This window comes from Aotus nancymaae, unplaced genomic scaffold, assembly GCF_030222135.1.
Source record: "Aotus nancymaae isolate 86718 unplaced genomic scaffold, 86718_ANA_hifiasm-v0.15.2.pri h1tg000029l, whole genome shotgun sequence".
NCBI lineage: Eukaryota > Metazoa > Chordata > Mammalia > Primates > Aotidae > Aotus > Aotus nancymaae.
In genome coordinates, this window is record NW_026988442.1 from 52492521 (window position 1) to 52517998 (window position 25478).

The following is a 25478-nucleotide window of genomic DNA, read 5'->3' on the forward strand; positions in this document are numbered from 1 at the left end:
GATATAAGTGATGAGTATAATCACTTATATGATTGTTTAATATATTTCTCTGGTATATTTCTTTGGCACATAGACAATACTTTAAACTTAGTGGACAGTAGGAAATCAACTATGTTTCAAATATTGTTTGATAAAAATTTATCCAAATAGTTTGTTCTGCATTTTAAAGAATAATATTTAATAGTGTTACAGACAAACACTTTAAAGAAATGCCATTGTTACTTTTGACTGTATCTAAAAATTCTGTCTAATATTCAAGCACTATAGTAAAAGCCTTGGAATAATTTCCATTTTTTTCTTCTTAAAATTCAAAGTAAAATAGTTTTTGCCTTTCACATGAAAAAAACAGCTTAAAATGTAGTTTTGGCCGGGCGCGGTGGCTCAAGCCTGTAATCCCAGCACTTTGGGAGGCTGAGGCGGGTGGATCACGAGGTCAAGAGATCGAGACCATCCTGGTCAACATGGTGAAACCCCGTCTCTACTAATACAAAAAATTAGCTGGGCACGGTGGCGCGTGTCTGTAATCCCAGCTACTCAGGAGGCTGAGGCAGGAGAATTGCCTGAACCCAGGAGGCGGAGGTTGCGGTGAGCCGAGATCGCGCCATTGCACTCCAGCCTGGGTATCAAGAGCGAAACTCCGTCTCAAAAAAAAAAAAAAAAAAAAAAAAAAATGTAGTTTTAAAAGTATGGTACTTTTTCTGTAGCTACCCCATATTAAGGGCTTAGTTTCATTTCAAGAGACTTCTTTATGTTGCTTGAAACTATGCTTTTCAATTAGTGACAAGTGCTTCTGAATAAACTTACTTATCTAAAGCACTTTAGACATGTAAATGCTAAATATTTTTGCTAAGCATTATCCTCATATTTTTAACACTTGCTTTTTACATAGTGGCCAGCACTGGCTGTGGATTGGTTTGAATAAAAGGAGCCCAGATTTACAAGGATCCTGGCAATGGAGTGATCGTACACCTGTAAGTTAAAATTTCATTGTTTTAGGTAGTATGGAAGCACTATTTGTTTGTTAAACAATACATCCACACCTAGAATTTATGTGGAACCACAAAAGACCCTGAATAGCCAAAGAAATCTTGAGCAAAAAGAATAAAGCTGGATCTGACCTCAGAAATACACTACAAAGTTGTAGTAAGCAAAACAGCATGGTACTCGCATAAAAACAGACACCTAGACCAATGGAACAGAATGGACAGCCCAAACATACATCCACCTATTTATAGACAACTGGTTTTCAGCAAAGATACCAAGAACCACAATGGGAAAAGGACAGTATCTTCTGTAAATGGTAGTGGGAAAACTGGATTTCCACATGCAGAAACATGAGATTAAACCCTTATCTCATATCATATACAAAAATCAACTCCAAATGAATTAAAATCTTAAATGGAAGGCCCCAAACTATGAACTACTTGGAAAAAACATAAGGGGAAAGCTCCATGACATTGGTCTTGACAATGAATTTTTTGGATATGAACTTAAAAACACAGACAACAAAAACCAAAATAGATAAAATTGGATTACATCAAACTAAAAAGCTTCTGCACAATAAAGGAAACAATCAGCAGAGTGAAGAGACAACCTACAGAATAAGAGAAAATATTTGCAAATTATACATCTGATAAAAGACTAATATCCAAAATACAGTCATGCATCACTTAACAATGGGATACATTCTGAGAAATGCATTATTAGGTAATGTTTTTGTGCAAACATCATAGAACATATGTCAACAAACCTAGATGGTGTAGCCTACTACACACATAGGCTACACATCTAGGCTCTAAATTGCCCCTAGGCTACAAACCTGTAGAGTATGTTACTGTACTGAATACTGTAGGCAATTGTGGCACAATGATAACATAGAAAAGGTACAGTAAAAATATATTATAATCTTATGGGAACACATCTTCAAGGGATGGCTAACATTTCTTTTTAGCCATGATCTGAATGCCAGTATTCAGATTGGCCAAGAAGAGGAAGGATAGATCTTCCAAGGAAGACTATCTACACAAGCATATGGAGGCAGAAGCATAGGGTAGGCCATCTGTGGTTGACTGAAAGATCATTATGCAGTGCATGACTGTAGATAAGGAACTGAAACAAATCAATAGCAAGAAAACAAATAACCCGATTTAAAAACGGTCCAAGGATTGAATAGACATTTCTCCAAAGAAGACCTAAAAATGGCCAACAGTCATATGAAAAATGCTCAACATCACTAATCATCAGGGAAATACAAAATTAAAACCATAGTAAGTTATCACCTCTCACCTGTCAGAATGATTATTATGAAAAAGGCAAATGATGCGTGTTGGTGAGGATGTAGAGAAAAGGGAACTTTTGCACACTGTTGGTGGGAATGTAAATTAGTACAACCATTATTGACAACAGTATGAAGGTATCTCAAAAAATTAAAAATAGAACTAACCACATGATCCAACAATCCTACTACTGGGTATATATTCAAAGGAAGTGAAATCAGAATGTTTAAGAGACTCGCAGGGTGACTGCAGCACTATTCACAGTAGCCAAGATATGAAATCAACCTAAGTGTCCATCAGCAGACGAATGGATGAAGCAAGTGTGGTATATGTACATAATGGAGTACTACTCAACCATAAAAGGGAAGGAAATCCTGACATTTGTGACAACATGGATGACCCTGGACGACATTATGCTAAGTGAAAGAAGCCAGGCACAGAAAGACAAATACCATGTGATATCACTCAGATGTGGAATCTAAAAAAAAAAAAAAAAAAAAAATAGATCTCATGGAACTAGAGAGTAGAATGGTGGTTTCCAAGAGCTGGGGCAGATGAAATGGGGGATTGGGGAGATGTTGGTCAAAGGTTACAAAATTTCATTTAGATAGGAAATTCAAGACATCTATTGTACAACAAGTTGGTTGTAGTTAATAATATTTTATATCCTTGAAAAATGCTAAAAGTGGATATTAAGTGTTCTCACCACAAAAATGATAACTGTGAAATAATACATGTGTTAATTAGTTAAATTTCATCAGTCTGCAATGTATATATACTTCAAAACATCATGTTGTATATGATAAATGCATATACTTTTATCTGCCAATTTAAAAAATAAATACATCCACATTAAAATTATGTGTCTTTATTGACATGAAAATAGAGTCACATATAGGCAGTAAGGGAAAAACGAGTTACAAGTCTTATTTTTAAAAATCTACATGTATTGTTTCTCTATATATAGTCAAAAATAATAGATATAGTAGTCATCTTTGGGTAGTATGAGTGATTTTTTTCTTTTTGAGATAGGATCTCACTCTGTCACCCAGGTTGAAGTGCAGTGGTGCAATCTCAACTCACTACAATCTTCACCTCCCAGGCTCAAGCAGTCTTCCCACCTCAGCCTCCGAAGTAGTTGGGACCATAGGTGCATGCCATCATGCCCCGATAATTCTTATATTTTTTGTGGAAATGGGTTTCACCACATTGCCCAGACTGGTCTCAAACTCAGCTCAGGCAATCCACCCACCTCAGCCTCCCAAAGTGCTGGGATTACAGGTGTGAGCCACTACACCTGGCCACAAATGATTGTTGGAAACAATATAAAGCTTTCTCTTTATACTGTTTATTTTCATTTCTATAGTGAGAAGCTTTTATTTTTATTATCTAAAGATGTAAGAGTTATGCAAAAAATAAACTATCTCTTTTTGGGGAGACAAGGTGGGGATGACAGGGTCTCACTGTGTCACCCATGCTAGAGTGCAGTGGTGCCATTATGACTCACTGCAGCTTCAACCTCCTGGGTTCAATCAATCCTCATGTCTCAGCCTCTCGAGTAGCTGGGTCCACAGGCACATGCCACCACATCCATTTAATTTTTGTACTTTTTTGTAGAGATGGGGTTTCACCATCTCTACAGGCTGGTCTCAAACTCCCGGGCTCAAGCCATCTGCCAATCTTGGCCTTCCACAGTGCTGAGATTACAGGCATGAGCCACTATACCTGGCCAAAAGTATCTTTATTGGAGGAAATTCCCTACTATTATTCCACATGTTTATATTATCCTAAGGAGGTATTTAATGTAACATTTATAGGAGCAAAATTATTCTCAGATATTCAATATGTGCTCCAAATTATTATTGTGTCACCTCATTTTTTATTCTTTCTAAATGTAAAACTCCTTGAGTTTATATTCAAATTGAGCATGTCTGAGATTAGTTAATCAAATAATGAACATTTCAACACATGCAAAAAATAAAAAAAAAAGTATTTTGCAAGCTTGTTTCTCTATGACTCCAAAAGCCAACTTAATAATATACCATTAACCTTCATTTCTGAAACTGTGGCTTCCTTTTTTTGGAAACTTATGACCTTATGACATTTGCTAAGTCCTCTCATGATTTAGCATCACAATATAAAAAAAAAAAGATGAAAAAGTTTTCTTTCTGTGGCATATGAACACACTTGAGTGATTAAGGCTGCCTAAATTACATCTAAATTGCAAATATTTATACATCAGTCTTAAATTCTCAAGCCTCTCTTGTCTTTTCAGGTGTCTACTGTTATCATGCCAAATGAGTTTCAGCAGGATTATGACATCAGAGACTGTGCTGCTGTGAAGGTCAGTACAATGCTGGAAAATCTGCATATTTAAAAAAATAAATCCATCATCATATGCAGTCAAATAACAGATCCATGGAGGACCTTTGCGTGTAGAGCATGATGTTAGATGCGGTAGGAGATAAGCACACCCATGGCCTGCCCCTCAGCAGCCTAACTTACACTTCATTTGAGAGGATAAAATTCATATTCAAGAAAACTTCCTTCATTACTATGCAGTAATAAGCTCCAAATGAGTGGGCTGAGGAAGGTTAATGAAACTCAGAGGAGGAAGTGATTCCCGTGGCTGTTGTCCAGGAAGAGGTGGGACTTGAACTGGGACTTTAAGGATGGATAGAGTTTCTACAGATGGGATAGGGTGAGGCTTTCTCATGCAGGGATGGTATCAGAAAGTGGCATAAAATAAGGTGGGAGTGGAAGGAAGAGTGGAAGGCAGCGAGGAGAACAGAATACAGATCACGAAGTTTTCATTGGTGCTGTCCTTGATAACAATATTAGGAAATTAGATTGATGACAAGTTAAGGAATTTGTATACTTCTTGATAGGCAACAGGGCAATTTTTTAAATTTCTGAGTAGGGAGGGTCATGTGAACTAAGGAGGATATGAGGAAGATTCATCTTGAGACAGATGTCAAGTGCAACAGTAAAATTGGAAGGCATAAAAGACCAGTTAGACGTCTTCCTTTGCAGAATGCATTCATGTATCTATTTCATAAACAGTCCAAGGAGTCCGTGAGGCACTGGGAGATAGTACAATGACAAGGTACAAAGCATAGCCATTGTCTTCACAGAACTAAAGTCCAGTAGGAAATAAAGACAAATAAGCAATTAAGACACCACTGAATAAGGACTATGACAGGTGAAATACAAGTTTTATGCAAGAACAAGAAGATTATGAGACAATAATAATAATAATGGTGATGGTGATGGTGATGGTCCATGGTAGTGGTGATGATGATGATGGCAACAGCTAACACTGATTAACTCCTTTATGAGCCAGCCACTGTCCTAGGCATGTCACATATGTCACTTAACACATAAGCAATCTTGTGAGGTAGGCACTGTTACTGTATTCATCTCACATAGGAACTTGAGCTGTAATTTACTCCTGCTTACATGGAGTAAATTTAAGCTGAAAGAACTGAAATTTAAACCCATGTGTGTCTGGGTCTGTTCTCTTAACCACCATGCTATATGATTAGGCATTTATAGAAACAGAAAGCGTACTGATTTATGGAGAAAATTTTAAGATTTTGTTTAGATATTTTGAATCCAAGCTAGCTGAGGTATATGCTATGGTAAGTTGAGATCAAGAGTCTTGAGTTCAAAGGAAAACGTATATTTAAAAAAAAGAAAGTGAAGGGCCAAGAATTGGATTTGGAGGAACTACCAACATATAGAGTGAAAAAAGATCAAGATGGAGGAGACGTCAGGTAATCTTTGATTTATAGTCCAAGAAAGAGATTCAAGAAGGTTGCTCATCAGAAATGTTACAGGAAGGCTAAGGCAAATAAGAACTGATAAAGCCACAGGAAAGCACCATTTTCAAAGTAACTCTTCTAGTAATAAACTGTGTCATTCATGGCATTTTTGTGGGGGGACGGAGTGTCACTCTGTCGCCCAGGCTGGAGTGCAGTAGCATGATCTTGGCTCATTGCAAACTCCGCCTCCCGGATTCAAGCAATTCTCCTGCCTCAGCCTCCAGAGTAGCTGGGACTACAGGCACGTGCCACCACACCTGGCTAATTTTTTGTATTTTTAGTAGAGACGGGCTTTCACTATGTTAGCCAGGATGGTCTCAATCGCCTGACCTTGTGATCTGCCCTCTTTGGCCTCACAAAATGCTGGGATTATAGGCGTGAGCCACCAAGCACAGCCTTCATGGTGTTTTTATAGAATTCCCAATTTAACACAAGAAAAGGTGAAAACTTCAGAGAAGCTTATGGGAACACTGGTACAATAAACTGTATTCTAGGTAAATAGAGTTTCCAAGTATGGAGAGCTTTGAAAACCTGCCAAATAAATAAAGAAATACTAATGCAACCTGAATCAGGAACAAGCCCATCCAGGGAAGTGTTCTGTAAGAAAAATCTTACCTCACCTGCCAGAGAACCTCCAGAAACTTGGCCTTAAGAGAAAATTGTCCAAGAAGTGATGGATGTCTCTCCCAAGTCATGCTTCCTCTCTCCTTTTTCTCCTACTTGCTGGCTGGAATTGGCAGTGAGCCATCCTGGACCATGTGGAGAAGGGCAAAATCCTAGAAATGGCATATGACAACACCAGAGAAGGAGTCTGGGCCACTGAGGCTGGACTTTTATGTCACTTTCTGATCTGATTTGATCACAGCTTGGTGCTTGGATATCTCTAAAATAAATATCCTAACAAAAATTGTCAGGCATGGGGGAGAAAATCTGCATTTTGGATATAAACATGACTTTACAACATATTTCCTTTCTTAGCCCCTTTGAAGGTTCTTGCTCAGAGTATTACTGTTTAAATATTCCATTCATTCATGTGTTCATTTATTAAACAAATACTTTAGGTGCTAGAGCTAACATAGCGATCAAAATCATAGGACTTACAGTTTAGTGTTCCATAAGGAATGTATCAACTTCAAACTATTCTACAATCCTTTTCCTCTTTTAGGTCATTCATAGGCCATGGCGAAGAGGTTGGCATTTCTTTGATGACAGAGAATTTATTTATTTGAGGCCTTTTGCTTGTGATACAAAACTTGAATGGGTGTGCCAAATTCCAAAAGGTAAGTGGTAGTTACTCCTTTTCACAACCTTCTCATGTTAACATTGTGAATGCTCAGCTCAAAGTACTTAAGGGAGCATTTTGATCTGTAATTCTAATGTCTGAAAGCCTATGATGATGCAGTTAATACGTGGAGCACCCCTGCCTGACTCTGGCTTCTAACAGAAAGCTAGCTTATTGAAATTTGGTGATACTTTACTCTTTGATCATGGAAGAATTTGCATAGAAGATGAAGTTTAAGGCTCATTTAGGGAGATTAGATTTTGGATGAAACAGTATTTTAAGCAAAAGGAGAAATATAGAATCATTTTAATTTTTTATTTTGATGCAAAATGAAAAAAATAAAGATAGGGAGAAGAAGGCAGGAGTCAAGAAATACAAATTTGGCAGGTCCCTGTAAAGTTTAGAAGAAATTTTCAATGAACTACAAAACTGCTAATACTTTTATGTAAACTCAAATTTGAGAAGCCAGTTAGATTGATAGTACAGCCTTTGATAACAGAAAGGTGGGGGGGAACATAGATATAATTTTACTTCACCTTTTACCAGAAAAATATGAAATATTAAGAAAAATGTTAGGAAGATTTTAATTCTCAAATTATTATTATCATTTTTTTAAGATGGAGTCTCAATCTGTCTCCCAGGCTGGAGTGCGGTGCTGCGATCTCGGCTCACTGTAGCCTCCACCTCCCAGGTTCAAGCAATTATCCTGCGTTAGCCTCCCAAGTAGCTGGGACTACAGGCACCTGCTACCACGCCAGGCTAATTTTTGTATTTTTAGTAGGGTCAAGGTTTCACCATGTTGGCCAAGCTGGTCTCGAACTCCTGACCTCAAGTGACTGGCCCACCTCAGCCTCCCAAAGTGCTAGGATTACAGGCGTGAGCCACTGCACCCAGTGTCAAATTATTTTTAAGCAGACATTGGCCATATTAAATTAATTAGCAGAAACCACCTAGAAATTTTTAAAATAAATCTCTGAGCCAAATGTCAACAGATCATTGAAACTAAAGGTATATCCTCCTACAAGTTCTCAAAGAACCCAAAGTTCACATCATGGAACTGCCTATTAGAAGATTATTCTTTTTCCTAAAATAGTTAAAAGAGCTTCAGATGTGACATCAGGTACTGGCGAATCTCTTTCACAAAGGCAAAGTGTCAAACCATTTATAAAAGAGTGTGTGTGTGTGTGTGTGTGTGTGTGTATGTGTATATGGGTTTTTCTAAAGGATAAATTATGCCTGAGTTATTCCTGATTATTTGATTAAACCCAGAAAAGGGACAAAGGAAAACCAGTTTGGATATCCTTTAAACAAGTGGAAAAGTAATTCGCACATAATTAATTCGGACAATGTCTCTGTTTTGAAGCATTAGTGTGAGCCTCCCGTTACTCTCTGGTATTTGTTAGCATTCCACAGACAGTGTCATTGTTCCAACCAAGGTGCCCTCAATGTGAGCTGCTGTCCCCACCTCCTGTTTGAGCAGTGGAGAAGACCCCAGAGTTTAAACAAGGGCAACCTTAGAAATGGCAAATTAGTCACCACAGGAAATAGTATAAAGGGCATTTGGAGGTGTGTATATATATATATATAAACATATATTTTTAACAAGAGAGAAAGGAATTAACTCAGCAAATATAAATCAATTAATCAAACAAATACATCTTCTAAGTAATTCTACCTCCATTGTCCCCATGCAGAAACAAAATAAAAAACTAAACTCCTGTTCTCAGCCTATTCCCAATTACTTGAAGAAATCGATGATTGCTTGCTCCAGGGTTTAAATGTTATGTTCACTCTTTTTTGGCTGTACCTAAATTTCTAAGTTACGATGTGATGCATTCACCTGGTTAGATATTTTCTTGGTTATTAGAGCAGCCTAAAGTTTACCCAACTTGTATTAATCTGTATTTTCTGGTTTTCTTACAGAAATTTTCTTCTTAATGTATCCTAAATCACCATGCCTCTTCTCTGGCTCTTGCCTTTTTATTACTTGGTTCTAATTAATCCTCTCTTCCCTAAAAGAGATATTTTGGCAACCTGTAAATGTGAAGTAACCTTAATCCCTGAATATTTGTACTTTTTAAATATTCTTTTTTTAATTGAGAAAACTGTGTCAAAAATAAGGCTCATAAAATTGCTTTTAGGAAAATTACCTATGATGCCATTACCCAAACATAGCTATTTTTATTGTAATTCTTGATACCTTGTACACACGTACATGTTTGTAATCTTGTATAAAAACACACCTAGCATCCTGCTTTTCTCACTAATTTAAAGATATGTAAAGGTTAGACATAGCTTTCCCTCCCCCACACATAAATAATCAGAAGTCTTTGACAAGATTACAGACAAGAAACTGTGTAAATTTTGAACTGACTTGCAGCATTATTGTTGGAAATCATCCAATATGAATAGAATTGGCTCAGAGAGAGAGACCAAAGATGCTGGCTATGCAGGCAGTCCTCTGAGTTGGGTCTTCTGATGCCTGAGGCCCACATGCCACACCAAAATTAAGAACAGCTATTTTACTCTGTAATTTCTAAGATTAAGCAAATGATGTCTCTGACTTGAAGCCAGTGTGATCTGTGGTCAGAATGAAAAGGGGGAGGAAAGCAAATAGGCTTCCATGAGGAACTGCTCTGTGCCTGGCCCTGTGCTGGCCGCTTCCTCCAGGGCATCACACGTGACCTTCACTCTCTGTGAGTTAGGTGGCCATCTACTTTTCATAGAGGAGAAAATCAAGGCTGAGAAAGAGTTAAGCAACTCATCTGAAATACCACAGCAGCAAAATGTATAAGGGCATTTGCACACTGACCTGCCCAGCTTCTAAGCCCGGAATTCTGTGTAGCATGCCTTATTTCCTCCATTTCCATCTGGGAAACCTGAGTGGTTTTATTATTTTCCTCTCAGTTTTGTATCATCTTCTCAAAAGGTTCATCACTGGAGCATTGTACATTGTCTCCAAGGATATCATGGAAGACAATGAACTCTCTCAACCTAAGTTTACAGAATAGTTATTCGTTTCATTAGATTGAGAAGTGGTTCTAGAATGATGATTATTTTGGTTCCTATTTCTTATTGTTTCCATGTAACACATATGATATCATCATTTACTTTCTAATTCTTAGCTATATTTTATCCTTCTATACTTCCTTTGTGACCTCTGTGACACAAGGCAAAAGACTGCTAGAAATACTTCATTCTTATTTAACAGATCTGCCTTTTGATTGCTCCTAAAGCAGCTTTAGCATCAGCCCCACAAAATACAACTAAAGTGATCAAAACGTTAAGTGACTTGGCCAGAAGTGGACAAGCCTCAGCAATACTGCAAGGCCTTTTGAGCTACATTAAAGGCTCTACTTATAGTACACCCTGATCTGTCATTGAATACTAATGCCACTTGCTTTCTTCCTCATATAGGCCACACTCCAAAAACACCAGACTGGTACAATCCAGGTGAGTTAAGAAAACTGAAATTTAACCAAAGCTGCTTTTACCTTTTCACTAATGCATTTAGTTAACTATTCAAGTGCCAGCTTCTTCTCTATACATCTTCAAGTGAAATAAAATTTCTCCAGGCAAGGAAGGTGAGTGACTGGTGTGGGATGAGGTGAAGGTGGCTTTTTCCTTCCCTGTGAGTGCAGGGGAGTGGCAGAGTCACTAGCTCAGATATCTCTTGTTTCTTATAGTCAGTACTGCCCAGCCAGAGAGGGCCAGTGATCTGAATTACTATTTATACTTTTGAACATTAACTTATGCTTGGAGGACACAGTTTGCTTTGCATAGTCATGACTCGAATCTTTTTCTTCTTCTTCTTCTTCTTTAGAGCGTGCTGGGATTCATGGACCTCCACTTATAATTGAAGGAAGTGAATATTGGTTTGTTGCTGATGTTCACCTAAACTATGAAGAAGCTGTCCTATACTGTGCCAGCAATCACAGCTTTCTTGCTACTGTAACATCTTTTGCAGGACTAAGAGCCATCAGAAACAAAATAGCAAATGTAATTTAAAATAATATATTTTAAATGTATTTCTTATTTTTATATATATTCCATTTAAAAATATTTCAAAAATTTTTCCAAAATCTACAAAAGTTAAATTTTCCTTTAATGTAAGATTTGCCTTACAATATCCAAATTTGTTTCATGTTTGAAAAATGAAGTACAATTGCTTATGTTTTAAAATATACAAGATTAACAATAAATATCACTTCATAAGGTAAATATCAGTAGATAATATAAATGATTCTAATTCCCTGTCATGTTTTTTACTAAAAGTCAACTTTATAGTTAACTTGAGTTTTTGTTTCTACTAATAAGTAACTTTGCAAATAGTTTTTGGGAAGAAAAATAATTTCTGTATTTTGAAGTTTATAATTAATTGCAATAGGATACTGTATGCCCACTTAAAGTATTAGTCTAATTAATATATGCCCGTAATTACAGCTATTGTATTTCCTGTACCCAAAGTAGGATCTGTAAATATACAGAGAGTTTTCAACTCTCTTTGACAAAAGGCCCTGGCTTGTATAATTTTGAGATCTAAGTAAGGAATATCTAGAAATTATAGTGGTTAATGGTTATAGTAAGACAAGGTATTTGAACCAAAACCCTCAAGAAAGCTCAGCACCTATAAGAATGGATTTTGCGTTGTTTTTCAGATATCTGGTACTGAACAGAAGTGGTGGATGAGAACAAGCGAGGAGCCAATAGATCATTATTTTTCATAGTAAGTGACATCATTGATTTTACCTTTGTAAAGTTATCACTTAAAAGAAGGAGTTTCTTTTACTAAATGGATTTTTATTTATAAATAGTTTGAACATTAACCCATAAACTGCCTAGATTAGAGAAACCAAGTCCTTTTGCATGTTGGCATAAAGAAAAAAGGTGTATAAAATAATGGTATTAACATTAAATTTAGAAATAAAATAACTTACAGTAAAAAGAAAAAAATGGAACACCTAATTACATTATGAGTTGTGAAATCTGTCGTTTTCTTTCAGCTCACGATATCCATGGCACCGCTTTCATGTGACATTTGGAGAGGAATGCTTGTACATGTCTCCCAAGACTTGGCTTATGGGTAAAGTTAATTCTAACTCCTCTAATGCTTATTATGTAATATGTGAACCTCAGATTCCGTTTCTAGCTTAATCTTGTTTTCCTTTTGATTATATGTTTGGTAACTTCATCTTATTCTGACTTATTATTAACAACAATAGCTCAAATTCCCAATGCAAATAAAAGCACACTTCACTGTGAATATTTTAACTTCCTTTATCCTTAAACAGTTACTTAGAAATAAACTTACCACTTTCCTAATTGATAAATGTCTAAGCAAATTTTCAAAGATAAGCAGGCAGCAGTTCTAACATATAGTCTAGGTTAGATCCCCGTCCCCTGATTACACTGCCCCTTCAACTCTCTTCCCACCTCCTGCCTTCATTCTGGGACAATATGGTAGTTACGCAAAATGTGTAATGTTTTAAAACAGTATTGGCATACTGTAAACTACCAATAAAAATAATCACAGAAGACAGAAATGGCTAGAGAAGAAACGGAACATATTTTAAGCATTTGAAGAAGATTGATTTCGAGAGCCTTTCTTTACTACTGGGTTGCTTTTAAAATGTGGTGACCAGGCACAGTGGCTCACGCCTGTAATCCCAGCACTTTGGGAGGCTGAATGAAGCAGGCAAATCACTTAATGCAAAGGAGTTCAAGACCAGCCTGGCCAACATGGTGAATCCTCATCTCTACTAAAAATGCAAAAGTTTGCCGGATGTGGTGCCATGCACCTGTAATCCCAGCTACTTGCGAGGCTGAAGTACGAGAATCACTTGAACCTGGGAGGCAGAGGATGCAGTAAACCAAGATCGCACCACTGCACTCCAGCCTGGGCAACAGAGTGAGACTCTGTCTCAAAAAAAAAAAAAAAAATGTGCTGACTGAAAAATTCTCACCATAGTAATCCTTGCTTTTCATTTCTCAGACTTAGGTAAACCAGTAGACTGTAGTACCAAGTTGCCCTTCATCTGTGAAAAATATAATGTTTCTTCATTAGAGAAATACAGCCCAGATTCTGCAGCTAAAGTGCAATGTTCTGAGCATTGGATTCCTTTTCAGAATAAGGTAAAAAAAGAATTGCTACATTGTGCAACAATGATTGCTTCCATGCTGGTTGTATGGCCTATGACAGAATGGCAGCCCTTTAGTGTGACAACATCACTGAGATAGACTCTGCATGTTTTAGGATCCCACCTGGCCCCCTGTGTCACCAGAAACCGTGGAGGATATCAAGAATTAACTCTTAAGTTGGTCATGCCTACAGCTCTTTTAAAGTGCAGCATTTCTATTGTTGCTACTAATACTTAAATTGCTAAAGTTGATCTGTTAATGGATTGGGATGCCTTGAATAGTCAGGACTATCTCTATGATATTGTAGGACACTGACTTAATTTCTGACTTGTGTTTTCTTTTTCCCCTCAAGGAGAGCATCCAAGTAGCATCTGCCAATCAAATTAGGCCAGCATTTCACAAACTACTTTTTGGGGACTATACATATGTGATAAAATATTCATCATTGATCTTGCCTCCAAATGGGGGTTTTATGATTAAATAGGTTTGAGAAATGCTGCATTCTATATCTGCCTCTTTGAGATGCATAATCCATGTTGGTATATGTATCTATTAGGAAATGCATTTAGCTGCTGAAGAGAGGTTGCTCCAGTAGGTTAAAACATTTATTCTGTCACATTAAAGTCATTTGAAGATAAGCAGGTTTGTGTGGAAACACCATGAAGTCTTCAAAATCAGACTTCTTTTGTTTTTGCTCTGTCATCCTTAATATAAGGCCTCCAAGCTTAAACTCAGGGTGTTCTCTCTAGGGTCTTTTCTAGAAGTTACCCAATGAGTTTATCTACATTGGGTATCTTGGCTCATTGGCCACTCAAGTCTATAAGAAAGCTGGAAAAAAAATTTTGTAGAATGTTTCCAGGAACACAATTTGGGACATACCACTCTACACTAAAGTGATCATAATGTCAAGAAGGAAAAGAAGAAATGTGTCTGACAGCTGAAAGCATCTGTAGCGAAGTTAGGGGTACATTTTAACTTTTGAAAATTAGGACAATCTTTATAATTCCTCAAGGAAATAGTACTATGTTAATTTTCATAGCTGACATAACTTTGAAATAAAATATCCTGCCAAGAAAGAGTTGAATTTTTAAACAATGTTTCTTAATATAAGGAGATGATGATTAAGGGTACAGATTAGGAAACCAGGTGGAACAGAGTATACTGACCTTACTATTGTGTGGCTATTTCACTTATGGGTCTAGTTATTTAATGTCCTTGTGCCTCAGTTTCTCTCTCCATTGTGAGAATTAGATGAGGTAATATACAAACTGCTTACACATAGGAAGCATGCAATAAACGGGAGATCTTTAAATATGTATGTATTTAAATATAAATATAAAGATATGTATATTTTAAAATATATATTTAAAGATAATATAAATATAAAGATATTTAAAGATAAAGATAATTATAAATATTTATATTATATATAAATATATTTATAAATATATTAAATATTTGGATTTATATATAAATATATTAAATATATAAATATATATTTAGGTTATTCTTTAAATATATATTTAAATATATATGTTTAAAGATCTCCCATATATATTTATATATATCATATATATATATGTGAAAGTTTGAAGACCACTCCTCAGTTGTTTAAATTGAGAAGGTAGCTTGATCCCAGGAGCTCAAGGTTACAGTGAGCTATGATTGTACCACTGCACTCCAGCCTGTGTGACAGAGAGAGACCCTGTCTCTTAAAAAAAAATAATTAATGAGAGCATAAACTTGAATTCTTATGGTACTACATTGCAAATTACCATATCTCACAGACCAAAAATTAGCAGCCCTCTAAAAGATGAAGCATTTACTTTCTATGTGAGTGTTCCTGTATCTGCAATCTCATGCTTCACATATGCCTTTGTTTGCAGTGTTTTCTAAAGATCAAACCCATGTCTCTCACATTTTCTCAAGCAAGTGATATCTGTAACTCGTATGGTGGCACCCTTCCTTCAGTGTTGAGCCAGACTGAACAAGGTACTGGAATTATTTGGGAAACATGTTTTATTCTGATCTGGGGCCAGGTTGGTTTTAGGAGGCTATGGGAATTAACATACAAAATTATTATTAAACTTTTTAATGGAACAGATAAAAGACTGTCTTGATAGATAAGCAAAAGATATTCATTGACATTTTTAGTGTATCTTTAATTTGAATAGATCAAATGCTTTTTAAAAATCTTTTTCGAACAGATTTTATTACATCCTTGCTTCCGGATATGGAAGCTACTTTATGGATTGGTTTGCGCTGGACTGCCTATGAAAGGATAAACAAATGGACGGATAACAGAGAACTGACATACAGTAACTTTCACCCATTATTGGTTAGTAGGAGGCTGAGATTACCAGAAAATGTAAGTTTTTTTTAATCAATATTCTTCATACATCTGTGAAATATTTGTCTTTCATACATTTTTGGACTAAGAGCAAAGGCCTACTGTATTCCGTTTACATTAAATATCTAGAATAGGCACATCTAAGATAGTAAGTAGGTTATTGGTTGCTAGAGGCTAAGGAGGATGGAAGGATTGGGAGTAGTACCTGAAGGGTATAGAGTCTCCTTTTGGGATGACAAAGATGTTCTAAGATTTATGGGGTGATGATTGTATAACTCTGTGAATACACTAAAAACTATTAAACAGGTACTTTAAATGAGCAAATTGTCTCATATATGAATTATAGCTCAGTAAAGCTGTTACAAGAACAACAGATGCCTCCCCACGCTTCTGGTGGATGCACTGGTTTTCTGCAGTAGCATCAGATTCCATAGCACTTCTTTCATAACCATGTAAAACTATCAAGTAGTAAGTTGTAAATAGAAGCAAATACAGGTGTTTTGCTTTACATTTTGGGACTTTGGGCTCTCAGCCTCAGTCTGCTGAGGTAAAAAGTATAAAATTGGTAACTGGTGATCACTTTTCCCCAAGAGCTAGATATAAAGAAGTCAGAGAAGGGAAGAGGGCATTATATTGACAGTAGTTATGCTGACACCACAGTATTACCGCCCACTGCTTCTGTTCTCTATACTTTCTGGATGCAGATCACCTTTTGCACAAAGGGCAAAGATTGAGAAATTAACGTAAAAGTCTAATTCCAAAAGTTTGTCTTAGACAGTAATCAACTAATGTTCCTGACATAATGTTACTTTGCTCAAAGTTGATGTTGGTAGCAAAGGAAATTCTGAATCATGAGTAACTATGTACAACATAAATATCAAATTATTATTTGGTTATGGAAGATGTGGAAGTTAGAGTAAACACAGGAATGAATAATGTCAACCCAACAAAAGAAAGGATATCAGGGATTGAAGATCAACTCAATGAAATAAAGCAAGAAGACAAGATTAAAGAAAAAAGAGTGAAAAGAAATGAACAAAGCCTCCAAGAAATATGGGATTACGTGAAAAGTCGTACTACATTTAATTGGTGTACCTGAAAGTGAAGGGGAGAATGAAACCAAGCTGGAAAACACTCTTCAGGATATTATCCAGGAGAACTTCCCCAACCTAGCAAGGCAGGCCAACATTCAAATTCGGGAAATACAGAGAACACCACAAACATGCTCCTCAAGACGAGCAACCCCAAGACACATAATCATCAGATTCACCAAGGTTGAAATGAAGGAAAAAATGCTAAGGGCAGCCAGAGGTAACTCGGGTTACCTGTGCAAAGGGAAACCCATCAGACTAACAGTGGATCTCTCAGCAGAAACCCTAAAAGTCAGAAGCGAGTGGGGGCCAATATTCAACATTCTTAAAGAAAAGAATTTTTAACCCAGAATTTCACATTCAGTCAAACTAAGCTTCATAAGCAAAGGAGAAATAAAATCCTTTATGGACAAGCAAATGCTGAGAGATATTGTCACCACCAGGCCTGCCCTACAAAAGCTCCTGAAGGAAGCACTAGACATGGAAAGGAACAATCAGTACCAGCCACTGCAAAAACATACCAAATTGTAAAGACCATTGACAGTAGGAAGAAACTGCATCAACTAACAAGCAAAACAGCCAGCTAGCATCATAATGGCAGAATCAAATTCACACATAATAATATTAACCTTAAATGTAAATGGGCTAAATGCCCCAATTAAAATACACAGACTGGCAAATTGGATAAAGAGTCAAGACCCATCAGTGTGCTGTATTCAGGAGACCTATCTCACATGCAAAGACACACATAGGCCCAAAATAAAGAAATAGAGGAAGATTTACCAAGCAAATGGAAAGCAAAAAATAAGCAGGGGTCTCAATCCTAGTCTCTGATAAAACAGAGTTTAAAAAAACATCAAAGATCAGAAGAGACAAAGAAGGGCATTACATAATGGTAAAGGGATCAATGCAACAAGAAAAGCTAACTATTTTAAATATATATGCACCCTATGCAGGAGCACCCAGATTCATAAAGCAAGTTCTTAGAGACTTAGACTCCCACAAAATAATAGTAGGAGACTTTAACTTTAACCCCACTGTCAGTATTAGACAGATCAACGAAACAGAAAATTAACAAGAATATCCTCAGCTCTGGACCAAGTGGACCTAATAGACATCTACAGAACCCTCCACCTCAAATCAGCAGAATATACATTCGTCTCAGCACCACATCGCACCTATTCTAAAACTGACCACATAATTGAAAGTAAAATAATCCTCAGCAAATGCAAAAGAGTGGAAAGCATAACAAACAGTCTCTCAGACCACAGTGCAATCAAATTAGAACTCAGGATTAAGAAACTCACTCAAAACCACTCAACTACAGAGAGACTGAACAACCTGCTCCTAAATGACCAGATAAATAATGAAATAAAGGCAGAAATAAAGACGTTCTTTGAAAACAATGAGAATGAAGACACAATGGACACACTTAAAGCAGTGTGTAGAGGGAAATTTATAGCACTAAATGTCCAACAGAAAAAGCAGGAAAGATCTAAAATTGGCACCCTAATGTCACAATTAAAAGAACTAGAAAAGCAAGAACAAACAAATTCAAAAGCCAGCAGAAGATCAGAGCAGAACTGAAGGAGATAGAGACATAAAAAACCCTTAAAAAAAAATCAATGAATCCAGGAGCTTGTTTTTTGAAAAGATCAACAAAATAGACTGCTAGCCAGACTAATAAAGAAGAAAAGAGAAGAATCAAATAGATGCAATAAAAAATGATAAAGGCAATATCACCCTCAATCCCATAGAAAGACAAACTACCATCAGAGAATACTATAAACACCTCTACGCAAATAAGCCAGAACATCTAGAAGAAATGGATAAATTCCTGGACACTTATACCATCCCAAGCCTAAACAAGGAAGAAGTTGAATCCTGAATAGACCAAAAACAAGATCTGAAATTGAGGCAGCAATTAATAGCCTACCAACCAAAAAAAGTCCAAGACCAGACGATTTCACAGCCAAATTCTACCAGAGGTACAAGAGGAGCTGGTACCATTCCTTCTGAAATGATTCCAAACAATAGAAAAAGAGGGAATCCTCCCTAATTCATTTTATGAGGCCAACACCATCCTGATAACCAAAATCTGTCAGAGACAAAACTAAAAAAGAAAATTTCAGGCCAATATCCCTGATGAACATCAATGCAAAAATCCTCAATAAAACACTGGAAACAGAATCCAACAGCACATCAAGAAGCTTATCCATCACAATCAAGTCAGCTTCATCTCCGGGATGCAAGGCTACTTCAACATACACAAATCAATAAACATATTTCATGACATAAACAGAAACAAAGACAAAAATTACATGATTACCTCAATAGATGCAGAGAAGGCCTTCAACAAAATTCAACAACGCTTCATGATAAAAACTCTCAATAAACTAGGTATCAATGGAACATATCTCAAAATAATAAGAGCTATTTATGACAAACCCACAGCCAATATCATACTGAATGGGCAAAAACTGGAAGCATTCCCTTTGAAAACTGACAAAAGACAAGGAAGCCCTCTCTCACCACTCCTATTCAATACAGTATTGGAAGTTCTGGCCAGGGCAATCAGGCAAGAGAAAGAAATAAAGGGTATCCAAATAGGTAAAGAGGAAGTCAAATTGTCTCTATTTGCAGACCACATGATTGTATATTTAGAAGACTCCATCGTCTCAGTCCAAAATCTCCTTAAGCTGATAAGCAATTTCAGCAGTCTCAGGATACAAAATCAATATGCACAAAACACAAACATTTCTATACACCAATAACAGACAAACAGAGAGCCAAATCATAAGTGAACTCCCATTCACAATTGCTACAAAGAGAATAAAATACCTAAGAATACAACTTACAAGGGATGTGAAGGACCTCTTCAAGGGGAATTACAAACCACTGCTCAAGGAAATCAGAGAGGATAAAACAAATGGAAAAACATTCCATGCTTGTGGATAGGAAGAACCAATATCATGAAGATGGCCATATTGCCCATAGTAATCTATAGATTCCCCATCAGGCTGCCATTGATTTTCTTCACAGAATTGGAAAAAAAAATACCTTAAATTTTATAAGGAACCAAAAAACAGCCCACATAGCCAAGACAATTCTAAGCAAAAAAAAAAACAAAGCTGGAGGCATCACACTACCTGACTTCAAACTATACTATAAGGCTACAGTAACCAATGTAGCATGATACTAGTACCAAAATAGATATATAGACCAATGGAACAGAACAGAGGCCTCAGAAATAACACCACACACCTACAACCATCCGATCTTTGACAAACCTGACAAAAACAAGCAATGGGGAAAGGATTCCCTATTTAATAAGTGGTGCTGGGAAAACTGGCTAGCCATATGAAGAAAGCTGAAACTGGATCCCTCCTTACACCTTATACAAAAATTAACTTAAGGTGGATTAAAGATTTAAATGTAAGACTTAACACCATAAAAACCCTAAAAGAAAACCCAGGCAATACCATTCAGGACATAGGCATGGGCAAGGACTTCATGACTAAAACACCAAAAGCATTGGCAACAAAAGCCAAAATAGACAAATGGGATCTGATTAAACTAAAGAGCTTCTGCACAGCAAAGGAAACTGTCATTAGAGTGAACTGGCAACCAACAGAATGGGAAAAAATTTTTGCAATCTACCCATCTGACAAAGGGCTAGTATCCAGAATCTACAAAGAACTTAAACAAATGTACAAGAAAAAAAAAAAAAAATCAAAAAGTGGGCAAAGATATGAACAGACACTTCTCAAAAGAAGACATTTATGCAGCCAACAAACATATAAAAAAAAGCTCATCATCACTGGTCATTAGAGAAATGCAAATCAAAACCACACTGAAATACCATCTCACTCCAGTTAGAATGGTGATCATTAAAAAATCAGGAGACAACAGATGCTGGAGAGGATATGGAGAAATAGGAACACTTTTATACTGTTGGTGAGAGTGTAAATTAGTTCAACCATTGTGGAAGACAGTGTGGCGATTCCTCAAGGATCTAGAACTAGAAATACCATTTGACCCAGCAATCCCATTATTGGCTATATACCCAAAGAATTATAAATCATTCTATTATAAAGACACATGCACTTGTATGTTTATTGTGGCACTGTTCACAATAGCAAAGACTTGGAACTAGCTCAAATGCCCATCAATAATAGACTGGATCAAAAAAATGTGGCACATACACACAATGGAATACTATACAGCCATAAAAAAGGATGAGTTCATGTCCTTTGCAGGGATATGGATGAAGCTGGAAACCATCATTCTCAGCAAACTGACACAAGAACAGGAAACCAAACACCACATGTTCTCACTCATAAGTGGATGTTGAACAATGAGAACACATGGACATAGGGAGGGGAACATTACATACTGGACCCTGTCAGTGGGGGGCTAGGGGAGGGATAGCAGGGGGGTGGGAAGCTAGGGGAGGAAAGCATTATGAGAAATACCTAATGTAGATGATGGGGTGATGGATGCAGCAAACCACCATGGCACATGTATACCAATGTAACAAACCCGCTTGCTCTCATATGTACCCCAGAACTGAAAGTATAATAATAATTTAAATAAAGAAAGAAAAGAAAACATGGCACATATACTCCATGGAATACTATGCAGCCATAAGAAAGGATGAGTTCATGTCCTTTGCAGGACATGGATGAAGCTGGAAACCATCATTCTCAGCAAACTAACACAAGAATAAAAAGCCAAACACCACATGTTCTCACTCATAAGTGGGAGTTGAACAAGGAGAACACATGGACACAGGGAGGGGAACATCACACACCAGGGCCATGGGGGTGTGGGGACCTATGGGAGGGATAGCATTAGGAGAAATACCTAATGTAGGTGACGGGGTGTTGGATGCAGCCAATCACCATGGCATGTGTATATGTAAAACTTGCATCTTCTGCGCATGTACCCCAGAACTTAAAGTACAGTTTTTAAAAATGTCAACCCTAATCTTAAACTTAAGACAGTTTAAACTTTTAAGCATATAGTAGGAAATACATTCAAATCACTATCTAATACATATATATAGATATAATATTAAATTGAAACAAAAGTTTCAAGAAACAGTACTTACCCTCAGAGTTTATGCACTCTGATATTTTTGTTCTCTTCTATTTTGTTCTATTCTCCTGTCTTATCCTATTCTTTGCTGTCCAATCCTACTCTCTCCTATTCTGTTCCATTTCATTATCACAGATATTAGCCAAAATCCTCTTAAGTGATTTCATGATCTACTAAATGAGTCTCAACCATATTTGAGCCCTAGTCTAGGGAATTACAATGAGTACTTTGGCATCTTTCCTTTTTTTTTTTTTTTTGAGATAGAGTCTCACTCTGTCACCAGGCTGTAGTGCAGTGGAGCAAACTCAGCTCACTGCAACCACTGCCTCCTGGGTTCAAGCGATTCTCCTGCCTCAGCCTCCCGAGTAGCTGGGACTACAGGTGCCCACCGCCACACCCAGCTAATTTTTGTACTTTTAGTAGAGACAGGATTTCACCATGATGGCCAGAATAATCTTGATCACTTGACCTTGTGATTCACCCACCTCAGCCTCCCAAAGTGCTGGGATTACAGGCGTGAGCCACCATGCCTGGCCCAGCATCTTTTCTTTTAGGGCATTTCCATACATTGTTTTCTTGATATAAGTGAGACTATAGTATATATACTATTACTCTGCTTTTCTCAGTTTGTATTATATCATAAGTAGTTTCTTCAGCCATTAAAAGATCTACTTGATAAGCATTTTAATGGTTGCACAATATTTCTTTTTTAAAAAAATTTCTGTAGGTTATTGGAGAACAGGTGGTTTTTGGTTACATGAGTAAGTTCTTTAGCAGTGATTTGTGAGATTGCGGTACACCCATCACCCGAGCAGTATACACTGCACTCAGTTTGTAATCTTTTATCCCTCACCCCCTTCCCATCCTTTCCTCGTGAGTCCCCCAAAGTTCATTGTGTCATTCTTATGCCTTTGCATCCTCATAGCTTAGCTCCTACTTATTAGTGAGAACATATGATATTTGCTTTTCCATTCCTGAGTTACTTCACTTAGAGAATAGTCTCCAATCTCATCCAGGTTGCTTGTGAATGCCATTAATTCATTCCCTTTTATGGCTGAGTAGTATTTTGTCATATATACATATATATTCCACAATTTCTTTATCTTCATCCATTCATTGATTGATGGGCATTTGGATTGGTTCCACATTTTTGTAATTGTGAATTGGATTGCACAATATTCCTTGATTGATATGCCATCATTTACCTAACCAGTGCGGGTATTAGGTTGTTTACAGTTTTACACAATCATAAATAGTGCTGCAATGAACACCTTTGTGTATAATCTTTGCCTATATTTCAGATTACCTCAAGAGAGATTTTGGAAGTCATGTAGCCAGATCAAAGAATATAAGTTGTTATAAAGCTCTGATTACCAACTTGCTTCCAGAAAGGCTTATGAATTTACATTCCTATTCACACCATATTGTGATTCCCCTTCTATCTTTAGCAGCACATTATTAATTTCCAACATATATCAAGTAGTTAAGATGTGCCAGGCACTCTGCTAATGTATCACATGCATTATTTCATTAAATTTGCCCAGTAGCTATGAAATAGGGATGTTACCTGTGCCCCACTTTAGAAATGTGAAGACAGAGTCAGTAACTTGCCAGAGATCATGCAGCCTATGCATGCAGAGCCAGGGTTTAAATCTGGGTCTGGGTGGGTATGGTGGCTCACACCTGTAATTCCAGAGACTCTGGAGGCTGAGAGGGGGAGGATTGCTTGAGCCCTGGAGTTCAAGGCTGTAGTGAGCAACAATTGCACCATTGCCTTCCAATGTGGGCCACAGAGCAAGATCCTGTCTGTAAAAAAATTTTTTAATTAAAAAAAATGAGAAAAAAGGCTGGGCGCAGTGGCTCACGCCTGTAATCCTAGCACTTTGGGAGGCCAAGGTGGGCGGATTGTCTGAGCTCAGGAGCTCGAGACCAGCCTGGGCAACACGGTGAAACCCCATCTCTACTAAATAATGCAAAAAAATAACCAGGCATGGCAACTTGCACATGTAGTCCCAGCTATTCGGGAGGCTGAGGCAGGAGAATGGCTTGAACCCAGGAGGTGGAAGTTGCAGTGAGCTGAGATCACATCATTGCACTCCAGCCTGGGCAACAGAGTGGGACTCCATCTCCAAAAAAGAAGAGAGGAAAAAAAAAGAGAAAAAATTTAAAAAGGTTCCTTAGTCTGCAGAGCCAGTGTCCTTTGCCTCTCTACAATACTGCCTTTAATGGGCATTTTGCTTTTTAAAATTCTTCTTAATTTGGTAGTTTGATAACATATTTTCATTGATCTTTCTCTGATTTCTAATGAAAATAAACTGCAATAAGTTAAATAATCATTCATAGTTCATCAAGTGCGAGTGTTCTTTTTCTTTGCAAATTTATCTATCAAACCCTTCATGTGTTTCTTATTCACTTTACTGACTTCAGAAATATCAAATATGCTGACCGTGTATTTCTTGTATTTATTGCAAATACTTTTCTAAGTTTTTTTGAGTGAATGCCAAAAATATTACAGAAATAAATTTTGACTATTTTTAATATGTTCAAATCTGTATTTCCTTTTATTTTTCCTCTATTGCTTTTAGGTTAGAAAGTCCATCATGTAAATTATAAATATTAGTTAAATATATGCCCATATGGTCTTCTAGCTTTGTTTTGTAGGTTGATTTATTTTTAATACAGGGTCTTACTCTGTCACCCAGGCTGAAGTGCAGTGGTGCATTCATAACTTACTGTAACCTGGCCTCAAGCAATTTCGCCTGCCTGAGCCTTCCAAGTAGCTAGGATTGCAGGAGTGCACCACCATGTGTAGCTTAATTTTTTAATTTTTTTGTAGAGACAGCATCTCATTATGTTGCCCAGGCTGGTCTGGAACTCCTGGCTTCAAGCAACCCTCCTGCATGGTCCTTCCAAAGTGCTGGGATTACAGGCAGGAGTCACTGACCCCAGCCTCTGTTTTGTTTTATTTTTTTTTCCTTTCTGATAGCATGTTACGTCCATGGTATATGATATGTGTTGTCGGTGAATACTTAATTCTTTTCCCTAATCCTAGCCACTTGTTCTAGCATCATTTATTGTATATACTTTCATTTGTTAAAAACAATATAGACCTGGGATAGCACTTTGGGAGACTGAGGCAGGAGGATCACTTGAGCCCAGAAGTTTGAGACCAGCCTGGGCCACACAACAAAACCCTGTCAGTGTTTTTTTTCTTTTTCAAAGAGAAAACAATATATCAATATAGGATGCCTCTTTTATCATATATTAAGACTCTGTGCATATATGTATATATATTATATTTTATAATATTTAGATCAGTATGGTAGTTATTTTAAAATATTTCTCATATATATAACGTGTGTTTGTGTGCATATAATATATAAATAGAGTCAGCCCTTCATGTCCGTGGGTTCTGAA

At 37.0% G+C, this 25478-nt stretch overlaps 1 protein-coding gene across 2 annotated transcripts in view; it reads left to right on the forward strand.

Moving 5' to 3' along the window:
• LY75 (lymphocyte antigen 75) overlaps positions 1 to 25478 on the forward strand; it is a 138501-nt gene that overhangs the window by 38845 nt on the left and 74178 nt on the right. For both annotated transcript variants that reach the window (XM_012454844.2, XM_012454847.2), the window contains exons 14-23: positions 890 to 971; positions 4552 to 4620; positions 7266 to 7380; positions 10800 to 10835; positions 11206 to 11381; positions 12041 to 12108; positions 12386 to 12465; positions 13375 to 13514; positions 15407 to 15512; positions 15728 to 15888. In XM_012454844.2, the coding sequence (XP_012310267.1) occupies positions 890 to 971; positions 4552 to 4620; positions 7266 to 7380; positions 10800 to 10835; positions 11206 to 11381; positions 12041 to 12108; positions 12386 to 12465; positions 13375 to 13514; positions 15407 to 15512; positions 15728 to 15888 (1033 nt within the window). The remainder of the gene's footprint in view (positions 1 to 889; positions 972 to 4551; positions 4621 to 7265; positions 7381 to 10799; positions 10836 to 11205; positions 11382 to 12040; positions 12109 to 12385; positions 12466 to 13374; positions 13515 to 15406; positions 15513 to 15727; positions 15889 to 25478) is intronic.